Raw genomic sequence first — 20,280 nt, 5'->3', positions numbered from 1 at the left:
CTGCATGTATCCATATACTTGGACTTGTAACTTTGTAGTCTCTTCCTACTCTGACTCTGACTGGGCTACCAGATTTGTCTTGGTCAATAGGATAATAGATGACTCAGGAAGAAGCTGGAAAGGTCCTCATGTGTTTCTGCTTCCTCCCCTGAATCCTCTACTAGGTAGGCTGCTGGAGGATTTGAGATCATGTGGAGGAGGGCTGAGTTTTTCCAGCTGGAACAGCCAATCCTCCGTTGACTGATAAGAAATGATAAATGAGTTTTATTTTCAGCCACTAATTTTTGGGCTTAGTTTGTTTTGCAGCATTACTGAGACTATTGATAACTTATGCTCTTGGTAAGTGGATAGGAACAGCACACTTAAAGTTGGCACCTACATACATCGCCTCTAAGCCTAAAAGAGGCTACCAAATCCCACCTTTTTCATAATTCTAGGGTTTGCAAGGTGCAGTGACTTATCTTCACTTTGGAGGAGTGATCCCTACCTGACTTCAGAAAAATAGACTCCTGAAAGCTTCCCTGAAATGTCCTCCAAATTTTCAATCTTGTCAGTGGATACTGCTGTTGCACAAACCTGGCTTCCATCTTCCTTCTGCTTTCCAAATTTCACAAGAGTACATCTCACCAACAGAATCTTTTATTTTATTTATTTTAAAGATTTTATTTATTTATTCATGAGAGACATAGAGGGAGGCAGAGACACAGGCAGAGGAAGAAGCAGGCTCCATGCGGGGAGCCCGATGTGGGACTCGATCCTGCAACTCTGGGATCACTCCCTGAGCCAAAGGCTCAACCACTGACCCACCCAGGCGTCCCTCATTGACATAATCTAAATCGTATATAAAATCTTAGCTGCATAGGAGCCTTACAAACATAATATTTAACTTTCTAGATCCTGCTGTATGAGAGCAGGGTATAGGATTGAAAGAGCTGTGAGTACATACCAAGTACCAGTAGGAACTATTGCAGGCATTCGTACCCTGAGCCTGGAGAAAACACTGCTGATTGAATCTACCTTTCCAGCCCCAGCCTTCACTTTTCTTTTTGTATCTCCTTTTCCCCAGCCAACAGGACAACTAGAGAATCTCTGACTGCTCGTTTTCTGTACTCATACCAAGCAGTTTCCTCCTTTTAGCCCTGCAAGTTGAAATCCTGTTGATCTGTCACTGCTGTCTCGATCACCATTTCCTCTCATTAGACTTTCTGCAGGCCTCCAGAAACAGATGCTTCCTTCCTTCTTTAAAATTCCTTCATGTTTGTGGCACCCAGGTGGCTTAGTTGGTTAAGCATCTGCCTTTGGCTCAGGTCATGATCCCCGGATTCTGGGATTGAGCCCCTGCTTCTCCCTCTCCTCCCTGTCTCTCATTCTGTCAAATAAATAAATAAAATCTTTAAAAATAAATAAAATTCCTTCACATTTTGGTACTTCTCTCATGACACTGCTCTTACTTTACCTGGCCTTCCTGTATAATCTATCTCTAATTCCCTTCCTCTGCAGGACAAGGACCTGAGAATAGGAGTCATCTCTTAGCCTCCTTTATAACCCATGTAATACTAATAAAGTATTTTGGACAATGTGTACTCTCAGTAAATATTTGCTGATGCAAATTGAAACAGATCCACACACACTCTGGTAGATCCTGTGCTAAATACCAAAAAGAGCATGGACGGCACTCTTCAGGGATAGACTGCTGATATCGGACATCTCAGTCCTGTGGCTTAGAAGAGGACAAAATTTATAATGTTTTGCTTGGGGCTACAATTAGTAGGTTGGGTTCTCTCACAACCTACTGGGGCAAGACTCAATTAGAGAAGTGTGGGGGAACTTACTCCCTTCAAGCTTATTTTTAATGAATAAGGTCTTGCCTGGGAAGTACTTGAGCCATAACAAAGAGTTAATAGCCTAGTCACAGGTTTGCTTTACTTCCTAGCCAGTCCTAGCTTAAGCATAGTGGGGGAAAAAAAGGCCTTTTGGCTATATTCATGGTCATTGGGACATACTCTGTCTCTCTACAGTTCCGTGTATGTACAATTTCCTGATGCAGGTGACTGTCAAGTTCCATGACCAGTAACTGGTGGCGTCCCTCTCAACTCCGCTTCCTCCTGCTGCTGGAATGGACCCCCGATTGCTTTGACTCCAGATGGGCCATCGTTAATTAGGTCAGCAGGTGAGTTGACTGTCACAATTTTTCCTCTGCCATGTTCTACTAACGGGGGAAAATGGGAGGAGAAGAAACCTCTCCTGGCCTCTTCTATTCAGCTGCTGGTTGGCTTTGGGAAATGCAGGAAGCCCCGAAGGAAAGGGAGAGGTACCGTCTGTGGTGACTTTGAATCCACTAGGCTGTGGGTATAACTTTCTTCACTCTAAGCCTGAGCAAGACTGATGTTTTGCAGACTCACAGAAGATGATCGTCTCTATATGAATACATGGATGGCAAGTGTCATGTTCAGACATGAGTGATGACTGCCCTCTATTGTTCCCATATTAGGAAAGTGGAGCCTCCCAAAGCTGGGTGCCCGTGGAAAAATGAACAAGTATACCTGCCACTGAGGAAAGTAGTTCAGCGAGATTTTGTTTTCCCCTTTGCCACCTCAGCTCACTAATGTGCAGGCTACATATGTTTAGAATTAGCAAGTAAGGTTCTTATCCTTCATTTCCCTGTTTCCCATCCCCCCACTTTTAAGGTTGCTTATTCAAAATGGAACTAAGCTTCCAGGCTCCTTGGAGGTCACCCATCTCTCAGTACAGGTGCAGTGGAAACCTGTTTACTGAGCTCTCAGTAGGTCTGGAGCTGTTTTACTTTCATAGCTCTCTGGAGGGCTAATGAGGTTTTAAGAACCACTTGCAGCAACTCCAGATTTTACACAGCAACCTAATTTTTCAGAGAATGTTTTCAAGAGTACCTTGTGGGGGGATACATTCTTTGCCCAGATAAATGCAATTGCGAATATGAGAGAAGTTAATCCAACATCCACATTCACTTCCTTTTTTTAAAAAACTGATATGCCCAAGCTCTAATACCTTCATTTCCCCCTTCATTTGTAACGGCAAAGCCCTTGACCAGAAAAATGAATGTGCAGTTGGCAAGAGCTGAAAAGAGGTCTGCTTAAATGATTTTTAATTTATGTTAAAATGCTAAGGGCAGTTTTCCAGGTCCCTGTTGAATACCTCACAAAATTAAGGTTTTTGAAGCCTACCTTTAAAAGAAGAACTAAAATATTTTAAAACATTCCTTTAAATTTTAGCTGCTCCAACTATATCTTTTATTCTTACCCTACTGGGATGCAGCCACTAGTTAGGAGTGGGTCTTAGAGCTCTGGTCTGGAAGTTAGAGACCTGTCTTCTACTCTTGCACCCAAAACAAAAAGTGGTGTTAGTGTGAACTTATGAAATGGTACCCCTTCTTCTCTTCTTCTAAAGTGAACACTGACTTGATGTGAAGAATCATAAGCATGCCTTTCCAAAATACTTTGCATTTACTGGTGTTTTTATGTTCGCAGCATGTACTATCTCTTTGGATTGGTGTCTTCTTGGAAAGAAACCACAAAATAGTTGATCATCTAAATTGTGAACTCTTGATACTGTTGATTATTTGGCCTAATTTTTACAGGAGGCTGACTTTTCATTTGCCACTTAACGTATCAAAGTTAAAATTGTAACAGTATTTCTTTTTTTTTTTAAGATTTTATTTATTTATTAATTCATGAGAAACAGAGAGAGAGAGAGAGAGAGAGAGAGAGGCAGAGATGCAGGCAGAGGGAGAAGCAGGCTCCATGCAGGGAGCCCGACGTCGGACTCAATCCCAGGTCTCCAGGATCACGCCCTGGGCTGAAGGTGGCACTAAACCACTGAGCCACCAGGGCTGCCCTGTAACAGTATTTCTTGAACAAGATACAATCATGCAGATATACACCAGGAGATAAATGCTTAAAAAATAAGAATCACCTTAAATGTTGAAGCTAGGTAAAAAAAGATGCCATTTTAAAGAAAATTTGTAAGATGCACTCTCCAAATAAAAAGAGATACCTTTTAAAATGATCTTTACAGTGACACCACATCATTATTTAGGATGATAGTCATTGATTATTATTCTTCACTGAGGTAGTTAATCATCACACAATTTTCAGGGTTTTTTTAAAATTCATTTTTTAGTTTTTTAATTTAGGTTTTTGCCTATCACTGTGCTAAGTTCCATAGGAGATATTAAAGACACACAAAGTCTTGACCTGATGGAATTTATAGTTTAGGCCACACGATTACTGGGTGGGTGGGGGTGGGATGTGGGTATAACATAAATGATCAAGGTTGAATGAGGCATGCTAATCCTAGATGCAAGCAGCTCAAAGAAAGGAAGCACAGAAATGTAAATGATCAGGAGGAGCGTTTAAGACGTTGGCTAGGTTGGGGGGGGGGTAGTTTCAAATATGAAAACAGATGAAAGGCACAAGGGAGGTTTAGACAACTGTCCCCTAGGTATGGCCACCTAGAGGGCTCAGATCTAGAAACCAAACCCAACTGAATGTAACCATCTTCTCTCTGAAACCCTCTCTCCTTTTGTGTTCCTGAGTCAGCAGACAGTACCAGTGTCCTCCCAGTTCCTTAGACTAGAAAACTGGGACTTATCTTAAATTCTCCCCTCTCTCTTTCCTCCCACATCAGTCCTGTCATTTTCTCTTTGGGGGCCACCTTTCGAGAGCTCCCAAGATGCCCATTGCCACAGAACTGAGACCAGTTTGATATTGTCACTACTCTGCTCCCCCCATTCATTGCAATCTTCTCTTCCATTAGCTCCTTTTCTGAGAGGTTTATTCTTGTATTTCTCATCTTGCCTAAAATTTTCAAATCAGTGAATTGATTTAGATTGACTTCCCTGTGCCAGTCAGACACTTCCTGAGTTAAAGGTTCTGATCTAGTTTCTTAGTGTCCTGACAAGGTTCATCCCTGCCCATCCCACCTCGTTCCAGCCCCCAGACTCTGGTTATGGGGTGTTTCAGCTTTCCTGACTCCCTCTTGTCCATTCCTACTCTGCCTACCTTGGTTTAGGTGTTCATAATCTTTTCTTGGTGTGGTAGGTTGAGTTAATATGTTCAGCAAATATTTACTGTCCCCTTTTACCCTATGGGTAGAGAATCCTACTGTGTCCTGTACCTGAGGTTGGCCATGTGACTTTGGCTGGTGTAGTGTGGGCAGCAGGGATAGTTTGCTATCTCTGAGCAGGGGCTTTAGGGGACATCACACATTCCTACCCACCTCCCCTGCATGCCTGTCATCCATCAATAGAAGAGCATGGCCCACAGAAGTCATTGCTCCTTCATCTTGTGTCCCAATGTGGAAGACCCACGGAGCACACATGATCTGCCATGTCTGGAGCCAAGCCACACTCGGTCCTGCACAGCCCAGCTGAATTAATACCAACCTACAGCTGACCAACAGACCCCTGAGTCTGTTGTTGTAAGATACAAAGGTTTTGGAGGAAATGAGTATTTGTTGTTGTATGCCGCTAAGATTTTGGATTGTGTATTACTGTGGTAAACCTGACACATACATCTGAATTTCAGCAAAAACCTCCTACCTAATCTTCTAGTCTTCAGTTTTACCTTCCTCCCATTTATCCTTCACACTAGAGTAAATACAAATTCTTCAGTAGCTCCCATGTGCCACAGGATAGATATCCAAGATAGAGTAAAAGATTTACCTGCCCACCTTCACCTGTTCTCGATCTTGCATTTTAAGCTCTAGCCATGTCTACATACCCAATGTCCCTAATATTCACAGTACTGTCTCTCTGTGCTCTCTTTGCAAATGCTGTCAATTCTCAGGCAAATACTTCTCCCAGACCCTCTCCCTCTACACCCTCCATCCAGCCCTTTCACCTGCAAAACCCTTTTGAGGTTGAAGTTTGCCACCTCTGGAAATCCTTCCCTGGTTTCCCTAAACTCTCAGAACAGTTTGCACCATTCCATGATTGCACACTATGGTTTGAAATCGATTATTTTTATACATCTCTTTCAGTTAGGTTGTAAACAATTTGCTGACAGGAAGTTTGTCTTTTCATCTTCTTGACTGAAGGACTTAGCATTTTTCCAGGCATATTTTAGATACTCAAAAAGTGAAGCAATGAATGTGTAGTTGATATTGCAATCAATTCTGCTTAATGTCTTTCTCATCTGGTTGAACCATGTTCACTTATTGTAGACCATGAATTTGGATTGGCCCACATCTGTCACCAAGGTGCTCCTTCTCAAACTATACCTGAAACACCAAGTGAATACTCTCATGTGACCAATGACCAGGTCAAGAAATGAAGCATTCCTGGCACCTTTCTTTTTCTGCAGTCACTGCAGCTTCCTCTCAGATGTAGGTGGTGTTCTGCCTTCTATCACCATAGATTTGTTTCGCCTGTTTTAAAACAATATATAAATGGAATCATAAAGTATATGCTTTGTGTCTGGCTTCTTTTGGTCAATATTATAAGTTGTGAGATTCATTCAAGTCATTGTGAACAGCAGTATTTCATTTTCACTGCTGTATATCACCTCATGGTATAAATATAACACAATTTATTTATCTTCACTGTTAATAGATATTTAGATTGTATCCTAAATGAATAAGGATGCTATGCACATTTTTGTTTGTGTCTTTTTGTGTCCATATATAAATTTCTGTTGAGTATATGCGTAGGAGTAGAATTTCTGGGCCACAGAGTATATAAATGTTCACTTGTGGCAGATGCTTCTAGACTCTTCTTCAAAGTGTACCAATTTTTGCTCTCATCAATAGTGTGTGAGAGTTCCTCTTATTTTACATCCTCATCAACTCCTGATATTATCATCTTTTTCATTTTATTAAATCTGGTGGATATGCCATGGCTTTAATTTGCCCTTCCCTGATGACTAATGATGTTGAACATTTAAAAAAAATATATGTTTACTTACCATTTGGATTACTTCTATGAAATCCCATTTTTCCATTTGATTGTCTTTTTCTTAAGAATTCTCTGAAATCAGATGCTAATATTTTGTATAGTATGCTTTGTTTCTATCTTCCCAAGAGAGATTGGCTGATAATTTTCCTTTTTTGTAATATTCTTCTCAGTTCAGAGCGAAGAATATTTTGGTCTTATGAGATAAGTTGGAAAATGTTCTTTTTCTAGTCTCTGGAAAAGTTTAATGTAAGAGGGTGTTATTTCCAATGTTTTCTTTAAGAGTCCGTATACATAGTGCTTAAGTCATATGAGCCTTGAAATCAGACTGCTGATTCCAGCGTGAATCATGGCTTTGCCACTTTCTTAGTGTGTTGACCTTGGGAAAGTAACATAATCTCTTTGTGCCTTAGCCTTCCTACCTATTGAATGGGGTAATAAAAGTACCAGCTTCATTAAATCATTGTCAGGATCTCACGGGTTTTATATGTAAAATTCCTAGTACTGTGTCTGACACGTTAGGAATTTACTGATTATTAGCTATAGTTATTATTTATCTGTCTAATCTGTGCTTTTGCTCATGGCATAGTGTTTCATAGAAACAGAAGCTGGATTCTTTTCATGGTGTTGGTTTGACAATAAGCCTCATATGGATTGAGGAAGTAAGTAGAGATTTTTAAATGGGATGCTGAAATCAAATTCTTCTTCACACTTGGCCTTTTCTCAGGCATATTTTTTCCTTTCCTTTTTCTCTCTTTTGTGAAATGTCAGGGAAGAGACATAAGAAGCTCTCTGTGGAAATAGTACCCAGGGAAAGACACGGATCTTAGTCATGGTACTTTCTTGGGGTTTTGGCAATATCCTAGGTGGGTGTAGGTCCACATGGCAGATATTCCGTGGTTAGAGGACCTCAGAGATCTCCAGTTTTTGTTCTTAACAAAAGGAAGCCCAGCCTTCCCAAGGTGTGGTTTGAATTCTTGATTTGGTGGTTGTTAGGGTCTCTGAAAATACCATGCAGCTTTAAAGCAATGATCGAGTCATTACTATGCAAATCTTTTCTTTTTTTTCTCTTTCAGCCTTTGTGTCACTAAAATACCACTTAAGTGGGATGGATGTCTGTTTTCATCTGGTTTATATCTGAGATTGAAGACACATGGCTCTCTGATTAACTCTGAAACCATTAACACCACATCTTCATCAGAAAAACCACAGAAATTAGGGTTAAATGGGTCCTCCTGTGATTTTCTCTAATCCTTGTCCAGCTTTACTGGCTTCTCTCTGCTTCCCTTATGTCTTCTCTCTGCTTTTTACTTTGGATGGAATTACCCATCCCAGACCTCCCATACCTACTCCTACCTTGACATTTTCTTCTTGCACAGTTCCTGCCTTCAGGATGCAGACCATGCTCCTCTCATCCTTCTTTATGAGCACTGAGAAAACAGAAAGATAACAGCTGTGGATTCCTATTGTTTGCAGGTGTCTGGTCTGAAGATAATCACTGTATTCTATGCAGCCACAAAAATATTTGCCATTGAAAAAATAGTTTTAATAATGCTGTGCTTCTGTTTAACCTCAGTTGTTTGAAATCCTACTCATTTTCTGTAACATAGACCAAATCAAACATTGTGTTATTTGTGGTGTTACTCTGATGTCAGGATGAGATGCCAGACTTCCTTCGCATTTTGTTCGTACTCTTATTTTAATATTCTTGTCTGCGGCGGATATGAATCTCAGTTCAAAATCCTACATGACAAACAAAAAAAAAAACAAAAAAAAAAGAGAGAATACTTTTTTATACCTCACTATGTTCTTTGAATATGTAAAAACAAACAAAACAAAAAAAAAACAAAAAAAAGAGAGAATACTTTTTTATACCTCACTATGTTCTTTGAATATGTAAAAACAAACAAAACAAACAAAACAAAAAAAAAGAGAATACTTTTTTATACCTCACTATGTTCTTTGAATATGTAAAAACAAACAAACAAACAAAAAAACAAAATCCTACATGTGCAAGCATCAAGAAAAATGTGATTTTATTTTTTTTAATCACAGATTTTTAGCTTTTTACAGTCCCATCATTGTTTTTTCTTCCTTCTCTTTCAGGGGCATTATTTAATTTTAGATGTGGCAGAGACAGAATTAATAGCCTTCATTCCCTACCATTCCCTTATCATGTAACTTTGTATTGCCCTCCAACTATGGACAAGATTATCCACAGCCCTTGACTCTAGGACCTGCTTTAGTCAGTGGGATATTGGCAAACATAAAGTGATCAAAAGCTTGAAACATGTATGAAGAGTTGGACTTGCTCACTCTTGAGCCTCCACTGTCACTGTTAGAGAAAAAAAAGCCTAGACTAGCTGACTAGTTCCAGGAAAATGGTGAGAGACAGGTAGAGCCGAACTCATCCCCCAGTTACAGCAACCTAGGCCAGTGAAACCCAGCTGATCTGCAACTAAGCAAGTGGTTGTTTTAAATCATTGTGTTTTGGGATAGTTATGCAGCATTTTTATAGCAAGAGATGATACATTAAGTCCATTAGGCTCAAGAGAGTGGCGTCTTGGTAAGATTCTTTGCTACATCCTTGTCCTCCTCTATACTTCGATCATAAATCCATTGAAATCATTGTCATGTTTTTCTTATATTGACCAGAAGGTCCCTAGAATTCAGATCTCTCTCAGCTACTTCTGTGATTTTCTCATGCCTTACCAGGGTGTGGGAAACTCAACCTATTGAGGCAGGTCTGCTTATTTCCCTGGGCCATACTGAGGCAACTCTGAAGGACGTGAACCTCCCTGGGCTCTGCACGAAGTCTAAGGTTTCCTCTGCTGTTTTACCCCCTGACTAACATATCTGGGATTTCTGTTATTTCCTCTTCCTCCCCTAAGACTCAGCCCAGGGTAGGTAGAGCTACAAGGTGAGGAATAGGTTTCTTTATCAGAGAAATAACCCAAGGCCAAGGTCTGTTATTTCTCGTTTATCCAGCCCTTCACTCAAACCCTTTCTCTTTCCTGGAGCAGAAAAACTAATCAACTGGTTGTGTATTCTTCCGAATCTATTGTTTGTGGTGCAAAGTTTGGACCTTGGTATCCTTCAAAGCTTTTAACTTGGAAGTCTAGAATTTGACTCTTTTGTTCTTTTCATGCAATTAATGTCTTATGGTAAAGTTTTGTTGCCTGAATGGAGGATAGTTATGGGGTAAAATTCTGAGGGGAAAAAAAAGTAAATGTTAACATGGTACAATATTACCCTACTGCACATTCTGTTATCAATAAAAAGTAGAACTGCTAACACGCTATTGAGGCCTCTCTCCTAAATTTCAGATCTATATATCCAGTTGTCTACCTCAGACCTCCAGACCTGGGTGACCTGTAGAGATCTCAGGCTCAACACGACCAAAGTGAACACATCTTCTTGCTCTCATGTAATCATTTATTTCAGTAATTGGCATCACTATCCACCCAATTGTTTGGGAGGATCCTTGGGAAGCCTTCTCCGACTTGAGGCTTTCCTTCACATGTGACATTCAATCATCAGAGTACATCCTACATTTTTTTCTCTCTATTCCTTCTGACCAGACTCCTGTCACTGTCATTTCTCACCTGTGCTACCACAACAGCCTCCTAAATTGTCTCTCCACTCCAGTCTTCTTTCCCTTTCATGAATTCTCCACATGGTAGCCATCTTCTCATAATATAAACCAGGTCACATGAGTCTGTGCTAAAAGTCCATCTATGCATTTCTTATGTTCATAAGATGGAATTCAAAATTCTTACTGTGGCTTTGAAGACCACACTCTATCTGTGTCTCCAGCTTAGTGAAGCTAAGCTTGTCACTTGTACCCTAGCTCTCTTTGTTCTTGGCAGTCTCCTGTCAATATCTTGAATAAGCTATGCTTTTTTTATGCTTCCAGGATTTTGTTCAAATTGTTCGTTCCCTGGAGAAGTTTCCTCATTATGACTCCTCACACAGCACACACCCTTCCCTGGTTAATTCCTATAGTTCAATTTAAATATTATGTCCTTGAAGACACCTGCCCTGACTTCATCTGTACTCCATGATGTACTTGTATATCATCCTATTTTCTAAAACTCTCATCAGACTTACACTTACTGATTCTTCCTTTTGAGTGATTTTTTAAAGATCTTTTAATTTATTCATTCATGAGAGACACACACAGAGAGAGAGAGAGAGAGAGAGAGAGAGGCAGAGGGAGAAGTTTATAGTGCACCCAGCATCTCCGTTGAGTGATTTTTTAATTGAAGTATACATCATACAAAAATGTGTACCGATCTTGGGTATATAATGATGAATTTTTACAAAAAGAACACACCCATGTTATCACCCACCTAGATCAAGAAATCAGAAATTACCAGCACACCAGAAATCTACTTGTGCCTTCTTCCAATAAAAACTGCCTTCAAGGTAACCACTATCTTGACTTCTGCTGTCACAGATTAAATTTGTATTTTCGTTAATTTTATATAAGTAGAATAAATAGATATAGTATGTATTTTTTAAGGTCATCTTTTGCCCAGTATTATGTGTGTGAAATTCATGGTATGTGTGGCAATGATCTTTCTTTCTCATTCTTCTCAATGAGTATACCACAATTTGTTCTCTGGTTAACTGACATTTGGGTGTTTCCAATTTCCAGCTGTTATGAATACTACTACTATGATCAATATTCTCACATCCTTATATCCATTTTTGTTTTTGTCTTTTTGGGAAAGATTTCCATATTTCTGTTCTACATATAAGTAAGAGTGGATTGTAGGGTCATTGGGTGGATATATGTTTGTTTAACTTTAGTAGATACCATCAAACAATTTTCCAAGGACATTGTACTTATTTAAACTCCCACCAGAAATGTATGAAAATTTTGGTGGTTTTACATTCATGCTAACATCTGGTACTGTCAGTATTTTTTATTGAGTCTTTCTTGTGGGTGCATAGTGGTATCTTTATTGTGTTTTATAATTTGGGTCTAATGGCTAATGAAGTTGAATATCCTTTTATTGTCTGTATATACTCTTTTGTGCCATTCTTTTTCAAGTCTTTGGGCTATCTTTTTTTTCTTATTGATATGTTAGGGATTTTTGTGTGTGTGTGTGTGTGTGTTTAATATATTCTGTACATCATCTCTTTCTTTTAATTTAAATTCAGTTTGCCAACATGTATCGTTAGTTTCAGATGTAGTGTTCAATAATTTATCAGTTGCCTGTAACACCCAGTGCTCATCACATCATGTGCCCTCCTTAATACACATCACCCAATGTCCTTAGCTTATCTTTCATACTTCCAAGGGTGTCTTCTCAGAACAGAAGTACTTGATGTTATTTTATTTTTTTAAAAGATTTTATTTATTTATTCATGAGAGACACAGAGAGAGAGCCAGAGACACAAGCAGAGGGAGAAGCAGGCTCCATGCAGGGAGCCCAACATGGGACTGGATCCCCAGTCTCCAGGATCACACCCTGGGCTGAAGGTGGCGCTAAACCACTGAGCCACCCAGGCTGCCCTTTTGATTTTAATAAGGTCTAGTTTATCAGTATTTTTCTTTGTGGATTTTTGTGTCTTATTTAAAAATTGTTCCCTATCCCAGAATTATGGGATCAATCCTTGCCTGGGATTTGATTTTGAATGTCACTGGATCTATAGAAAAGTTTGAGGAGAATCAAATCTTAATAATCTTGAATTCTTCCAATCCATTAACATGTTCCATGTCTCAGTTTATTTAGGTCTTCTTTACTTTCCCTTTAATATTTTGTAGTTTTCAGTATATATTGCTCATATAAATCTTTTGTTAAATTCATTTCTAGTTATTTTATTTTTTATGAGATTATATACAGTATTTTTTTAAAATTTCAGTTTCCAGTTGTCTTTTTGTTAGGTCATAGAAATGCAATTAATCTTTGTATATTGATTTTGATATTAGTGATGCTCTAAATTCACTTATTAATTCTAATAGTTTGCAGATTACTTTGAAGTTTTTATGTATATAGTCGTGTCTTTTGCAAATAAAGCTAGTGCTTTTTCTCTTTCCTATCTTTTTACTTTCCCTTCTTTTTCTTTTCTATTGTATTGACTAGGGCTTCCCATACAATGCTGAGAAAATGCATTGGTGGTACACATTGTTGCTCTTAGACATTACTGGTTGTCGCCACTGAGGAGGTGGTGCCACTAGCACTAGTGGGTACAGGCCAAGGATGCTGCTAAGCCTCCAAAATGCACAGGCCATACTCCTACAACAAAGGATTATCCAGACCCAAATCACAATAATGCCTAGTTGAGAAATCTTGATGTAAAGGAAAGCAAACTAACATCTCATAAACCTCAGGACATGGCTACTGACATTCATAACCTTGACCCTGAATCATTAGGAAAACATTAGATTATGATCAGTATACATAAATATATGTATACTGATGCATATATCCTAAAATATAATGCATTCTAGAAAGATTTATGTAAAAATAGTTAATATTTGCAACAATTTGGGGCCTTACGACATGTTTTAACTGTCTAAAGAATTAATTTATGTGAAAGATCTCATTTCCAAATAGTGCCAAATGCAGGAAGTATTACAGAAAGTCAAGACCTTTTTACAATTTTTGTATTGTTCAAGATAATTTAAAAAACATTTCTGGCTTACTGGATTGATATTTACACAAAGAGATGATTTTTTAAAAAAAATTCTAAAACAAATTGTGGTTTGGACTTCAGGGCACCAGTGAACATTCTTCCTCTCTATAGAGACTTTTTAGAAAATAGTCGGCCTGGACCTCGGACCTCAACAGCATTTGGCTATCAGCTGGGAGCTCATTCAAGGGAGTTCCTCCTGCAGACTAATCATTCCTTTCTCTTTCAGAGCTGGTGCACATTCATTTGGGGCATGGAAAAGCCAACTGAATTTGGTGTAATTGCAGCAGGTTTCTGGAATTCATCTGAATGGAGTGGAGGAGGCGCAGGAAGGTGTCATGGGAGAGAATTATGCAAAAGTTCAGGAAAGGATAAAATGTGCTGGAAATAAAATGAATAAGAAATGACATCTGGAAATTGATTGAAAAAAGGCAACAACTGAAAGTACATCTGGGGAAGAGAAAACAGGATCCAGATTGCCACAGATCTGGAAAGATCAGGAGTCTAGAGAAAGTTCTATTAAAAACAAAACAAGACATAAATCCCCGTGGCCTGGTGACATGCACTGGGCAACAAACAAACTTGGGTTGACTTTCTGACCAAGATATCTCTATCTGTATTTAAGATGCTTTCTGAGCTATGAAATATGTGCAGAAAGGAAGCCCAGAAGGGCCAGAAATTCCAGTGGTAAGGAAAGATGGCACTGTTGTGGCAAAATACAAAAACGTGCAGTTGAGTGGAGATGGTCTTTCTAACCGATAGGTCATGTATTATGCAGCAAGAAGCCAATTTTGTTGCTTCTTTGATCCCTGCATTTATGTCTCACATTCCACCTGTCTCCTTAATGAAATACTTTGCTGAGTCCTGGATCATAATATCATCAAGCTGCTCAGATGACATTGGCTTGTGATGTGACATGAGTGTATTTCTCAGTGTATTTATAACATAATACTGAATAATAGCCACATTGGCAATGCTGGTCATAAATCATGCTATCATCACAGTCTCCAATCATGCAGAGCCAATCGTAATTTCCCCTATCCATCTACAGGCTGAAGAGAGCTTAGCATTATCCACTGGACCTCAATGTCCTCATTTAAGTCACAGAGGAATGAGTGTGTAATGCAATCTCAAGATACAAAATAAATCTGTCATATCAAATCTTCAGGGGTGATGAGGTGAAGACCACCAGAACTTCTGGCTAGTGATTTTTGTGGAGACTTGAAACCAGGACAGAATCCCAGCCTTTCACTGCGGGGATTGTGATAGGACTCTTCATCAAGTAACAGTCAGTCATGTTACTCAGGAAGCGCACAGATTCCTTCCTGCTGTATATTTTGGTTTTCAGTATCTCTTCCCTTTAGTTCTTTTGGTCCACTCTGTAATGCTAAGCGTCAAAGTCTAAACAAAGGACACTATTTTGTGGTATGCATTATACTAATCTGTGGAGAAGAGTGTGACAGGGAAATCATCTATCCATTTTGCCTCTAATGACAAACATGACACAATACACAGATACCTCCTGTTATGAGTTGAATGCACCCTCACTTCATATATTAAAGGCCTAACCCCTTGTGTCTCAGAATGTGACTGTATTTGGAGAAGTTAGTAAATAATTAAAGAAGTAATTAAATTAAAATGTGGACTCTAGGGTAGGCCATAATATAATATGTCTTGTGTTATTATAAGAAAAGATTCAGGTCCTCATACATGCAGAGGGAAGACTATATGAAGACACAGAGAAAACAGCTGTCTACTACCTAAGGAGAGAGGCCTCAAAAGAAACCACTGTGCCAACATCCTGATCTTGGACTTCTAGTCTCCAGAACTGTGAGGTAACACATTTTTGTTGTTTGAGCCACCCAGTTTGTGGTACTTCGTTATGGCATCCCTAACAAATGAATATATCCACATACAATTTGATGTATTTTTCTGGATAAATATTTTCTTCAAGTTTAAGTATTAAATAAATACTGAGTGTTCTAAAGAAAATGAAGAGATAATGCCAAATAGCCCCTACAGATTTTTTTTCACATAAAATGGACAGACAACAGTATGAATTTACCCTCCATGATACATGTCTTTTTTTTTTTTTAATACAGATTTTATTTATTTACTCATGAGAGACACAGAGAGGCAGAGACACAGGCAAAGGGAGAAGCAGGCTCCCTGTGGGGAGACTGATATGGGACTCGATCTCAGGGCCCCAGGATCATGACCTGAACTGAAGGTAGACACTCAACCACTGAGCCACCCAGGTGCCCCACCAATGTTGTCTTAATTTGAGTTTCCATAAAATCAGATCCACAGACTGGGATTGAAGTGTATATAGGCTATTATGGGAAGTGACAACAGGAAACCATTGTAGAGAAGTAAAACAGAAAAGCTGGGTTAAAAAGCAGGCTATCATTTTGGGCAAATGGGGCTTAATCCTATCACAGAACTCTGGGAGAAGGTGTAGAACATGCCTCAAAACTGTTGCTCTTGAAGAGTGAGGTGGGTGCAAACAGCAAAATAACTAGGAATAAACTTAAGTGAAGACGTGAAAGATCTGTACTCTGAAAACTAAAACACAGATGAAAGAAATTCAAGATGATGCAAAGAAATGGAAAGACATTCCATGCTTATGGGTTGAAAGAACAAATATTGTTAAAATGTCTATACTACTCATTCTATACATTTAATGCAATCCCTATCAAAATACCAACATTATTTTTCACAGTACTAGAATAAACAATCCTAAAATTTGTATAAAACCACAAAAGACCTCAAACAGCCAAAGCAATCTTGAAAAAGAAAAACAAAACATCACAATTCCAGATTTCAAGTTATATTACAAAGTGGTAGTAATTGAAACAGTATGGTATTGTCACAAAAGTAGACACATGGATCAATGGGATAAAGCAAAAAACCCAGAAATAAACCCACAATTATATGGTCAATTCATCTTTGACAAAGCAGGAAAGAATATCTAATGGGAAAAAGACAGTTCTCTTCAACAAATGGTGTTGGGAAAACTGAACAGCAACATGCAGAAGAATGAAACTGGGCCACTTTATTATACCATACACAAAAATAAATTCAAAATGGATTAAAGACATAAGTGTGTGACCTGAAACCATAAAAAGCCTTAAAGAGAACACAGACAGTAATTTCTCTGATATTGGCTATAGCATCTTTTTTCCAGACAGGTCTCCTGAAGCAAGGGGAATAAAAGCAAAAGTAAACTATTGGGACTACATCAAAATAAGAATTTTCTGCATAATGTCCACAATAGCCAAACTGTGGAAGGAGCCTCGGTGTCCATCGAAAGATGATGGGTAAAGGAGATGTGGTTTATGTATACAATGGAATATTACTCAGCCCTTAGAAACGACGAATACCCACCATTTGCTTTGACGTGGAGGGACCTGGAGAGTATTATGCTGAGTGAAATAAGTCAATCGGAAAAGGACAAACATTATATGGTCTCATTCATTTGGGGAATATAAAAATTAGTGAAGGGGAATAAAGGGAAAGGAGAGAAAATGAGTGAAAGTATCAGTGACGGTGACAAAACATGAGAGACACCTAACTCTGGGAAATGAACAAGGGGTAGTGGAAGGGGAGGTGGGTGGGGGGGTTGGGGTGACTGGGTGATGGGCACTGAGGGGGGCACTTGATGGGATGAGCACTGAGTGTTATGCTATATGTTGGCAAATTTAACTCCAATAAAAAGAAATTAAAAAAAAGAATTTTCTGCATAGAGAAGGAAACAATCAACAAAACTAAAGATAAGAAGAATATATTTGCAAATGACATATCTAATAAAGAATCAGCATCCAAAATAAATAAAGAACTTAATTCAACACCCCAAAAACCAAATGACCCAATTAAAAAAATGGGCAGAAGATGAACAGACATTTCTCCAAAGAAGACATAGAGGTCACCAACAGACAAATGAAAAGATGCTCAACATCACTTATTATCAGAGAAATGCAAATCAAAACTATGGTGGGGTATTACATTACACCTATCAGAATCACTTAAAAACAAAAACACAACAAACAACAGGTATTATATGTGAGGATGTGGAGAAAAAGGAACCCTTTTGCACTGTTGGTGGGAATGCAAACTGGCACAGCCACTCTGGAAGACAGTGTGGAGGTTCCTCAAAAAGTTAAAAATAGAGCTACCTTACAATCCAGTAATCACAGTACTGGGTATTTACCCTCAAAATACAAAAACACTAATTCAAAGGGATACATGTATCCCTGTGTTTACTGCAGCATTATTTACAATTGCCAAAGTATGGAAGCAGCCCAATTGTCTATCAATACATGACTGGATAAAGATGTGGTATATATACAACGGAATATTATTCAGCCATAAAAAGAATGAGATCTTGCCATTTGCAACAACATGGGTAGAGCTAGAGAATATAATCCTAAGTGAAAAAGTCCGTCAGACAGAGAAAGAATAAATATCATATGATTTCACTCACATGGAATTAAAAAACCAAACAAATGAGCAAAGGAAAAAGAGAGAGAGAGAGAGAGAGAGAGAGAGAGAGGAGAGAGAGAGGCAAACCAAGAAACAAACTCTTAACTACAGAGAATAAATTGATGGTTACCGGAGGGGATGTGGGAGGGAGGATGAGTGAAATAGGGGATGAGATTAAAGAGTGCACTTATCATGATGGGAAAAAATTAGGTCATGACATCCAAGTGCTTAGCCCCATGCCTGGAACAGCATAAAACAATGGTTGCTCACCATCAATATCATAATTGTTAAGGTGGCTACTATTACTCTGGTGGATGGCTGGGCTGCTCTGGGGGCCTGGCCCTCCACAGCTCAATGGTCAACCGTAGTAAGTTGTTTTGGTGGGGAGGCATAGATGGCACTCCCTGCCAATAATGAAACCAGTCTTTCCTACTGTGTTTATAACAGCGTTGTAAGTGTCAGTATTTGTATGGTGAATAGGCCCATGATAACCATGTTTTTACCCAATTACAATTCAGTTTCTATCTCCTCTGACAGGAGGTTATGTTAATATTGAATCAATTCACTCAAACATAATCTTTAGAAAGAAAAAAAAAAACCAGTCTTGTTAAATAAAATGCCCAGGCCACCTGTCCTGTGGTTCCTGGCTTGGGAGAATGTGTTATTCACTCACACAAAAACTCCCATCAGAGTAATTTTCCCAGAATGTGTTAATTATTTGCAATGTCTCATGCAAGCGTTGGTGACACGTGATGACATCTTGGCTAAATGCACTAGGGATGAATCAAGGCTTCTCAGTCTTCTGTGCGCTGGCACGGGGACCTCGTCTGTTACCTAACCATAGCTGGGCCTTCGTCCTGTAGAAGACATGCCAGGCCCAGTGGGCCCACCTGAATGAGCCTGAACCCCCAGCAGAGGGGCCCACTGGAGCATTTGGGGCTTCCTGAAGAAATGTGAGGGCCCAGGGGTGGGAAAGCACCAAAAGAAGATAGTGGTGGTGTGGGATAGCACTTATTCAGCTCCCAGTTGAATCCAGACTCTGTGGGTTCAAATCCCACCTTCATCCCGTATTACCTTGTGACTTTGGACAAGTCTCTTCATATATTTACTTACTCCAGACCCCGCCTTTAGGAGTTGGAAGGTAAATGGGGGACACAGGCAAGTAAGGGCGGAAATTGCAAGAGAATGTCATGTAAACCCAGGACATAGTGAGAGAAAAGAAAAAAAAAAAAAAAAGGAAGAAAGAAAAAGAGTGAGACAGGCGCAGGATTTCCCCCATCAGATCCATTTGTCACTGGCTGAAAGCTTCACATCCCCGGGAGGCCTGAGCGCTCTGCTCAGGGAGTCCCCAGTCGGAGCCTCAGCGGCGGCGGTGGGCAGCCGGGCTTCTGGGGAGCAGCCCCCGGGGACCGTCCCCGTGCGCCCGGCGAGCCGGTGGCCCTGCGGAGGAGGAAGCCTTCCCTCGCCCTTGGGCCGCGAGCCTGGGCCGCCTGCAGTCCCGCGCTGGTCCGGCCTGGGCCTGCGGTTGTGCGGTCGCAGAGCGCCTGCGGGAGCCGCCGGGCGGGGCTGCCTGGGCCCCGGGGTTGTAGGCTGCGGGCCGCCAGCTCTAGCCCCAGCGGGGGTGAGGCCCTGCGGCCCACGGCGGCCCACGGCGGCCCACGGCGGCCCCTGCTTGTGCGCGCTCTCGGTCTCTCCCTCTCTCTGTCAAATAAATACATTAAATCTTAATAAATTAAAAAGGATACATCCCAGGATCCAGACTTAAGCTTGGGCCTCGTAGGTACACGCATTCATCAATTCCCTTTGCTCAAATTATTCATTTCAACTGGGTTTTTTGTTTGTTTGTTTGTTTTGTTTTGTTTTGTTACTTTGAACTGGAAGAGGCTCATCTTACCATTAAAAATACTTGTAAATCATATATTACTTTCACTTTTCTTTCTCGGATTTTAACATTTTAGGATACAAATTATTATTATTATTTTTAAGTTGTAGTAAAATGTACTTAACATAAAATATACTTTTTGTCTTAGCTCAGGTTGCTATAACTGAATACCATAACCTGAGTGGCTTAAACAGTAGAAATGTATTTCTACTTTTTTGGAAACTGGCAAGTTTGAGATCAGGGTGCCAGCATGGTTGGGTTTGGGTGCAGGCTTTCTTCCTGATTTATAGATGGCCACTTTCTCGCTCTATCCTCATGTGGCCAAAAGAACAAGAAACTTTCTTCT

At 39.8% G+C, this 20,280-nt stretch overlaps 1 protein-coding gene across 5 annotated transcripts in view; it reads left to right on the top strand.

The window, feature by feature from the left end:
* Positions 1 to 20,280, top strand: part of ANAPC10 (anaphase promoting complex subunit 10) — a 267,966-nt gene that overhangs the window by 208,941 nt on the left and 38,745 nt on the right. For 3 of the 5 annotated variants that reach the window (XR_007402287.1, XR_007402285.1, XR_007402288.1), the window contains exon 5: positions 2,048 to 2,170. Coding sequence is in view for 1 of the 5 variants with exons in the window: in XM_049094152.1 (XP_048950109.1) it covers positions 2,019 to 2,042 (24 nt within the window). In the remaining 4 variants the exon portion in view is untranslated. Of the gene's footprint in view, positions 1 to 2,018; positions 2,171 to 13,799; positions 14,426 to 20,280 lie in introns of those variants that run through there. The other 2 variants (XR_007402286.1, XM_049094152.1) reach the window with 2 other exon arrangements.

This window comes from Canis lupus, chromosome 15 (assembly GCF_003254725.2).
Source record: "Canis lupus dingo isolate Sandy chromosome 15, ASM325472v2, whole genome shotgun sequence".
NCBI classification, from domain to species: Eukaryota; Metazoa; Chordata; class Mammalia; order Carnivora; family Canidae; genus Canis; species Canis lupus.
The sequence above is the reverse complement of the archived record's forward strand: the minus strand, read 5'-3'. Positions and strand labels throughout refer to the sequence as shown.